We start from the raw sequence: 8770 nt of genomic DNA, 5'->3' as shown, positions 1-8770 counted from the left end.
ATAGACCATCTGAGTTGCCGCTCTTTGGAAGATTCTCTGGCAATTCTTGCTCTTCTTCATCAACCTTTTTTGTAGGTGCCTAAGTAATCGGTGTGACCATCTCCAGTGTAGTTTTACATTTTCCATTGTGATTCTTCATTAAAAAATTACCTCTCTATAGATTATGACTTTTTGATGGATGGGATCATACAACGTGTATGCTTTGCTCTCTTCACTGTAGCCAACCATGATGCATTCACATGACTTAATATCGGCGTTGTATTGAAATTGGAAGTGCCAGTAGCATCTCCATACGGGGTGATCAAGATAGAATCGTGAGCTGCCCGAACTCAGGACTGGGAGATACACACCCAGAAGTTTTAGCCGCTTGGTCCAGGCTTGAATTGAGGATTGGCACATACACACCCGCCGCTTGGGCTAAACTCTCTTGGCAGGGTTTTGCCACCCTGTTGAACTGTGGCATTTCTCAGCATTTTTGGCCTCGAGTCGATATCATGCGTGTGGCTCTTCCAGGAGGCATAACCTTCACCCTCAACGCTACATTTCTGCGGCTTTCTTCCTCCGCCAACATGGGTACAGCTGCTTTTGCTGTCAAAGGTCGGGATTCGGAAGGCCTTGACCAGCGCTCCCCTGCAGCTGCAGTCAGCAGTGACCTTATGGATTGTTCGCATATGGGACTGGTCTTACCAGCTGCGCCAGAGCATCTGAAGCATGCAGTATCTGCTCTAAGGAAGGGTCACGTTATCGCATTACCTACCGACACTCTCTACGGCTTTGCAGCTGACGCCTGGTGTGCCTTTGTGCTTTTTAAACGTCACTGTGCCCTTATCCAAATCTCGTTTTTCCAATGCCATGGGTTAGCAATCAGCTGAAAGGGGTACAGCAATCAGCTTAAAGACGTATAGCAATCAACTTGAAGGGGTATTAAACAATGTTTAATAAACGGGAAGCAATTTGAACTAAGTTGGGAATAGCGGGAAGCAAGCCTGTCCACTATCGAGGCCGATTTACATCTCCACGTCGTTGGCTGTATTCGGATAAGGAAGCTTTTTCCCCCAGATTTTGGATTGTGTAGAGTCCAAGAACCAAGGATGCACCTTCCTGGCGAAGGCCGCAGCTTCGAATTCACAAGGGCCTTATGCTTACTCCTATTGCTTGCATGAGTGAAAGAAAGAGCATAATCATGATACGGAGAAAGAGAAATAACCATGAAAGGGAGCGGTCGGATGATTGGATTGCAACCGTTGCCTCAAAAGAGAGGATGAATCCTATTGGATTGCAATTGCTTTAGATTGTATCAAAGCTACAGGTTAGGTCAATGAATATTTTTGTTTGCTTGTGAGTGTCTTGAGGTGAGCTTAAGCTGAACGGTCGAAGGTGCTGCTGAACCTGGTAAAGAGAGGCTTTTGAGTTTGAATCAAAGTAGTATACAGGGACAACATTCATAACCCATTTAAAAGGGAAAGAAATCTTGCACCTTGGAAAGCATTGGGAGACAGAATTGAGTAAAGCGACCAGTTGCAGCTTCAGGTGCACGCATAAGAAGCAACCGAATTTGCTCTCTTAGGGGGACAAACGGTTGGCAGTATATCTAAAAGAGAGGAGTCTTATGTGCAGCTCAGGAGCAGCCCATTTCCATCCTTGAGGAAGTTATCCTCATCCAATTCTTCTGCTTCGTCAGATAAAGCTCACGTGAAAATTGTTGATAAGCCATTGAAGTTTAAGAAGTATAAAGGTGAAGGTCTGCCAGAAGCATTGCTTTGTGGCTCAATAATTTGGAAGACTAGGCATTCCTATTGTGGGCAGCCTTGAGGAGTATCAAGCAACATGCATGGAAAGGGACTCAGAAATTCAATGCAATCTCACATTCCTCTCAAACCCTCTACAAAAGATATAATGTTACAGTGGAATGAGCATTTAGCAAGAAAGATAAAGGAAAGCACCATGGCATTAAAGATGAGAAAATCATCTACAGTGGCACCCACATATAATGTCTTGGCCATTTTAGGGAGGCTTTAAAAAGCCACACTGCCAGGATCCTTAATCTGCTGAGCAGAATTCTACATTTAACTTTCACCCCGAGCCATTGTGCTGCTAGAGATTAATTTTAATGGGTCTTGCTTACTAAGCCAAGCCCAAGTGATATAAACAGCGGAAGATATAACAGCATCGAGATGTCACACTGATCTAGAACCTATTCAATGTATGCACACAAGCATGAAATAAACTCAAGCACAGAACTGAAAATAGGTAGTGAGATATGTAACCAAAGCATGTATACATATGTCCGCAAACAAGACCAAAATCTCAGTATAAAAGAGGCCTTACAACTTATACCACATGGACAGCAGGGTGTTCCTCCACTGGTGCCTCTGTCCTCCAGATGCTATCAAATCTCTTGTGCTATCCTTTTCCTGCGTGCTTTTCCTGCGTGCCTCTTGATGAGGGCTTCAGTGGCTTTGGGAGGAGCTCACAAGATACTCTTCAACATCCTCCTTGGGGAGAGAGTAAAATGAAAACGTTTATAGAGATCACAAGCAGTTGTAGCTTGAATGAAGAGATTTTGGACTACCTTTTGATTAGCCTTCTCCTTTAGTGCTAGCCTTCGTCATGGCTGAGTCTGTCCTTCACCTCTGGAGTGCCAACAGAAACTCAGTACGAAGACTTTGTATAAATGGATGCTCAAGTATGTGTGGATTTGTATGTGTGAGAGCATATTTTTATACTATTGGTCTACACCCACTGTTGGGCACTGATGACGTCAGTGGGGATGTCATAGTAGCTAGTCCCTGCTATGCATGATGGAGTTTATGGTTTTCAACCTTGTGAGTGACTATCATGAGATTGAAACTGCACTATGTTGTGTTTTTAGAGGATGAGTTTCGGAATGTTCCTGGATTCATCTAGGTATATACTCTTCAACATCCTTGCTGTACTGGTACGCCCTTTGAATGAGTTTCACACAAGTACTTATGGCTGCTGAAATGTGTGCCTCTCTGAACTGTTTTTTCTTGTCTCCCTAGGGGCCCATTTATATAGAGGGCTGACAGCCTCTTTAACTGGCTGACCTGGCTGACACGACCACGATCGCTCTTGGAAATCCAAACCTACACACAAGCACAAACAACCGATCATAGAACCCCAAAGAGAGGCGCATGCATGCTCACCACCATTGCAACTGGGTCTAGGACCCGTAGAATCCGAGCATCCCCCTGAGCCACAGGCTGGGCTGCTGGCACGAACATCTACATCCAACCAGTCCACAACCTCCTCGTGTCCCGTACCACCAGAAGGTGCCCATAAGGCCTCAGGACTGCACTGGGAATCCGGGATACGCTAGAAAGTGCAACATGATCCAAGATCCATCCAAGATCCAGGCCAGCCAGCAAGGAAGAGCTAGACATGCTCTGACTTGCATGAATGAAAACTGAACCCCTGGCCCCTTTATGTAGCTGGAACCCTAACTCGTCCTTTGCCCTTACAACCCAACCTGAGAATCGCCTGCTTAGCCCCTAGCCTCCCCATGGTATCAAAGCTAGTCCTATGCACCTAAGCACACGTCAGATACAATCCATAAACATGACATACTCCCCTAGGGTGCTTTTTGACATCTCAACTCATCCTGACGGATTTCTAGCTTCTTTGAGGGTAGGGCCTTACAATAGAAGGTTCCTCTGGGCTTTCCAATCAGGAAGCTCCACCCTGCTACTCTTCTCCTTCACAAATCGCATCACCAACCCAAAAAACATCATCTAAATCGCCCCCAAAATCCATCGCTTCTCTTGCCTCAACTGGGTCCCTTCCTCTCCAACAAACTAACTATTCACTCCCTAACTAGCATCAAACCAACCAGGACGCATCTTCCTACACATGGAGATCACTCCTTCCTTACTTGCTGACGAAAGAAGTGCAGTTTCTAGCCAAGCAGTGCAAAAACGAAATTTGCACTTACCTGGAAGATCCAAACAGGAATCGAAATTACTTCTAGAAAATTTCCATCCAGGAGTGGCTCTGATACCAATTGACACGACCACCATTGCTCTTGGAAATTCGTACCTACACACAAGCACAAACAACCGATCATAGAACCACAAAGAGGCGCGCAGGCATGCTCACCACCCAACCGTGATGCTCACGGGTCTATGACCCGTAGAATCCAAGCATCCCCTTGGAGCCACAGACTGGGCTGCTGGCACCAACATCTACATCCAACCAATCCACAACCTCCTTGCGTCCCATACCACCAGAAGGCGCCCATAGGGCCTCAAGACTACTCTGGGAATTGGGGCTACTCTAGAAAGTAGCTATGGCTGTCCGGGAGGACCAGCTTGAAGCTGTGTTTGTGGGGCACGACGACGAGGCCCACATAAGCTCTTAGGGAGCAGGTAGACCAAGTGTTTTGGAAGTGCCACAGATGTATGAGAACAGCGTTTTGTGTCTTCAAGGGTCCACATCTAGCCAATACTCTGCCGATAGAGGGTGGCACACTGTATATTTTTTATTTTGTATTGTGTCCAATGTCCATCGTGGATGGAACGTCTCTTTTGTGTATTGAACACTTGGCCAACAAAATACTTAATCAGGAGTGATTGTATCCATGGGCATGCCCATTGAATATGGGTCTTTGCCCGAGGGTTGTGACTTGAAGGACTCTTGGCCTTGCTTTTCATTAGCACCAAAGGCACCTATATCACTGGTTCTTGCACATTGGAATCTCATGGTGTTGAGCTTGAAAGGAAGGCTGTTGAGTGACCCTCACATCCTTACTATAGGCATCTATTGCATAATATGAGAAGTTGCAAGAAGCCTTGAAATTAGGGGTCTCCTTTGAAGCACATGCTTGCTTTTCTGGAGACGGGGTCCCATATGCCCATATGCATCCTCTTCATTGCGTGATGGCTTGCATTGTGCAGACTAAGAAATTTCAGACACATGCTCTCATATGCATCCTCTTCATTTTGTGATGGCTTGCATTATGTAGACTTAGCACTTTCAGACACATGTACCAATGTATCATACAAATCATTGAAATGATCTACTTAAAGAAGAAAGGGAGAATAGAGAGTAACGAATGTGTAGAATGTGCTTGAATGCAGCAGATCATTCTCAAAGTGCATGGACATTGCCTCATATTGCAAGGATACTCTCTTTAAGAATGTAAGAACCCCTGCCTTCCACATCACAGTATAGAGTTACCTCCGTCGAGCGTCAATTTGACCCACTACCTTATACAACCACGAATGTAGTGAATTTGCTTCGGCTCCTACTAATTTTTGAAGTATAACTTGCTCATGACGGCTTTTTCCATATCATAGAATGACAATTAAAGCTGATCCAATTTGGGAGCACAACATTATAATGGTGGCCATGATCCAAATAGGGACAATGGAGAAGAGCAACTGAGAGAGAGAAATTGTTACTTGAGCAAGTCGCTTGAGATAGGACCAAGACAAGTGGAGGCCATCAAGTAACAAGATAAAAGAGAAGAGACATGGAGGGACGAAGTAGTTTAGAAAGGAAAGGAGAGAACAGAAGGGAGAGGGAGGGAGAGCAACTACCAAGAGAGGAGAGGAAAGGAAGAGAACCAAGGAGTGTTGAAATAATAAAAAACGATTTTATTAGTTTTGTTTATAGACTTCATTAGTGTATCATCCTGAGTGAAAATACAATTCCGGGTAGAAAATTCAGGCTCTTAATTTGTGGGGGGGGCGAATTTGGGCCCTTAATCTGTGGAAAAAGAATGTTGGGTCAAGAACTCTGACCGTTGAACATCTCTTCAATCCCCCAAATGGCTGTGGCTGTCAAAAAGAAACACACATACACACACGATGTTGATATTAATATTAATATTAATTACAATAGTAAAGCTGCTAGGCTATTAAATTAAGTGGTCAGTATGCTGGCGGGGGAGAAGGGGATAAGTAGAGGCTATGGGCGTTAAGAGAGAGGCAGCAAAAACAGCTAGACTAAGCTGAGAGGTTGGCCTTTTTGGCCTTTTTGGCCTTTTTTTCCGGAGACTTGGCCTTTTTGGCAGCCAAACCAATGTCATAAAAAAGAAAGCCACGTGACCTTTAAACAAATAAAATGCGATGTGGGTTTTTTTGCCAAGTGGCATTTTAATATGCAAAATGATAACATAGCATATGTCACGTGCTTTTCTCTTTGACCAACATGTGAATGAGAGATGGCTTGACACACTTCAAAGGACACTTGGTTGTGTGATGGGTTGACATGTCACACATAGCAAAGTATGATGCTGAAAATTGCCATGTGGCATTTCAAAATTTGATATTTATAAAAACAGTAATGTGATTTTTTGGGCGCCAAAAAGCCACATGATTTTTTAAAAATAAAAAATAATAAAAATGTTGCTTTTTGATCCGATTATTTCTCTTTCAGTGCAGGAGAAGCAGTTGAAAAGATTTATGCCATCAAAGGGAGAAGCAGTGTGAATCCCCTAGCGCTTTGTCTGGCACATTTGGAGGATCTAGGAAAGTACAGTGTTACATCATATCTGCCTAAAGGTCTCCTAAGTGACTTGTTTCCAGGACCTGTAACAGCAGTATTGCAGCGTGGTTGGTGTCCTATCCCCATTTCACGTTGCAGAAATTATTATTACAAATGAGAGTGTACTTCTTTGGAGTGCTATGTGTCTAATGTCTTGCATGTTTTCATTTTTCCAAGAATAGGATTAAAGATAGCACCATTGTTACCTATGAATTCCTTCTTTTTTGGTTGATATTAAAACAGTTCGACTGTCCTTGATATAATGAGTTAAATACTAGGTTCTAGCATTATAGAGATAGGGTTAATGCTTATATGCATTTTAAAAGTAAGAGAGGGTTTTTACGCTAAAGTTGATGATGAGTCGCTGAAAGAGAGGTGATAGTAAGTTTGAGCATACTTGCTGTCAGGCTTGAAATAGGTTTGAAAGCTACTTGTTATAAAGTAGCAAAAGTGTTTTCTGGCTCAGATGCTTATGAAATTGCTTGTCTAAACGGATTGAGCAAGGTTTGTGGCTTGCTTTCTCTTTGGTCTTTCTTTGTACCTTTGCCTTACAGATGTTTGAGTCCAATGAAGGTATATGTATGTCTACATATACCTATGTGGGTGTAAAGGTCTGATCTGCAAGAAACTCTGGTATGGACAGGTGAGCATAGTCTGCTAGATAAGTGTCTAAACCCTGGTCTTCCTAGCATTGGGATTCGTATTCCAGATAGTGCTTTCATTCGGCAGGTAGCTGAAGCATTTGGGGGAGGGTTGGCTCTTACCAGTGCAAACCTCAGTGGCCAACCTAGTACAATCTGCATACAGGAGTTTGAACAGCTGTGGTCGCATTGTGCCTTTATATTTGATGCTGGTGAACTTCCCGCTACAAGAGCAGGTTCCACAATTGTTGACCTGACCATTCCAGGCAGTTACATGATTCTACGGGCAGGAAGGTAAGAAGCTTTTTAATTTGGTGGTCATTAGTACTACAAGAACAAATTTCTATTTTTATTGTACTTAATCATGTTATTCAAGTATTTAAAAAAATATTTTTCTGACTAATCTGTCTGTGTGTTTCTTTCTTAGTGCCTTAGAGTCCACCGTAGTAACCCTTGGAAGATACGGCCTTGAAGAACGGATCTAAACTGACAGGTAAACTGCTATGGAAAATCTCAGAGTCACTAAACTGTGGTTCTTCATGAAAAAGAACTACGAGCTATATTGCGTGTGGCAATAAATAAATTTTTTTCTCTGCGTTGTTTATGCTCTCAGTTATCAAATGTGAATTCAGTGTATGTAATACAGGGGGTGCCTTATCGAATAGGAGCCTCTCACATTTTCTGATTGTAGGTTACGTGGCACCCTTTGTGCTTCTTTGTTTTTAGGTTGAAAGTTCAAAGATGGGTATTTCGTTATAAATCTGGTTAAATCTTCAGATCTGGAATAACTAGGTTTGTCACTCTGTGAAAATATCTACAGTGCGAAGGTGGCATCATCAGGACTAGCTTGCAAAGGGTACCTGCATGTGTCCTTCAAGAAATGCATGGAGATACAAGGAGAGAAAATCACAAGCCAAGTGTCAGCCAAAGAGGAAAGTGACATTCAGATCTGAATTAACTCCTAGTTGGGATTTGACTATAGTGCATGGTTTCCAGCCTCACGTGTGCTAGGTTGGCTAAAATATGCTTGGAACATCAGCCTTGGCAAGTGCAAGTACTTCAGCAGAAACTTCGTACCTGTGAGAGATGAGCATAGCCTGTATAAGCTGTAGTGGGAGAATCAACTGACATCCCTTCTGTCCTATCTAGCAAGTACTGATATGAAGTAGTTTGACTCTTATAATTGTCCTCTTAATAGCTTTGGTAATGGGGAGCATTAAAATTGGGTGAAGGGAAAATTTTGTTGGAAGGCATTGTAGAGAAATGTACACATGTCAGTAATAAGGAAGAATTGATGATTTTATCATTCACCATCTTCCCCCCTCCCCCCTCCTTTTCCCCCTTTTCTCGCCTCTGCCTTAAGTTCATTTATTTAGATTGCTCAGATCATTGAAAGGAAAAGCACAACTTATTCATGGGTTCTTTGAAATAACCCACACCTTTTCAGTCCTTGCCTACTTGCATATATAGTCTTGAAACCTGTTTGTATAGCACAAATAGTTTCTGCGCCAAAATTCAAAAAAGGATACAAAATGCGATCATGCTCACTCCAATAATTTGTGAAAGGGTTTACTAGCATTGGGGTTTTAGTATGGGTCTCAAAGCTCCCCATCCTTACCTTT

The 8770-nt window shown here is 43.0% G+C and overlaps 1 protein-coding gene across 1 annotated transcript; it reads left to right on the top strand.

Annotated features, from left to right (window-relative positions):
* Positions 1 to 251: 251 nt before the first annotated feature.
* Positions 252 to 8454, top strand: LOC147890909 (uncharacterized). Its single transcript, XM_087389530.1, has 5 exons — positions 252 to 790; positions 6400 to 6575; positions 7151 to 7442; positions 7576 to 7641; positions 7969 to 8454. Exons 1-4 carry the CDS (start codon positions 495 to 497, stop codon positions 7631 to 7633), a joined length of 822 nt encoding a protein of 273 aa, XP_087245656.1. The 5' UTR covers positions 252 to 494; the 3' UTR covers positions 7634 to 7641; positions 7969 to 8454.
* The last annotated feature ends 316 nt before the right edge of the window (positions 8455 to 8770 follow it).

The sequence above is a fragment of the Dipteris shenzhenensis genome, chromosome 18 (assembly GCF_047967505.1).
Source record: "Dipteris shenzhenensis isolate YYH24624 ecotype China chromosome 18, Dip_SZ_1.0, whole genome shotgun sequence".
NCBI classification, from domain to species: domain Eukaryota; kingdom Viridiplantae; phylum Streptophyta; class Polypodiopsida; order Gleicheniales; family Dipteridaceae; genus Dipteris; species Dipteris shenzhenensis.
Note: the sequence above shows the minus strand (reverse complement) of the source record. Positions and strands in the feature narration are given on the sequence as shown.

Excerpts from the sequence above, each read along its gene's own strand:
- LOC147890909 (XM_087389530.1), top strand. The coding sequence starts at position 495 with ATGCGTGTGGCTCTTCCAGGAGGCATAACCTTCACCCTCAACGCTACA. Across the intron at positions 791-6,399 it reads GGCTTTGCAGCTGACGCCTG|TGCAGGAGAAGCAGTTGAAA; the intron begins GTGTGCCTTTGT and ends TTTCTCTTTCAG. Across the intron at positions 7,443-7,575 it reads ATGATTCTACGGGCAGGAAG|TGCCTTAGAGTCCACCGTAG; the intron begins GTAAGAAGCTTT and ends TTTCTTTCTTAG.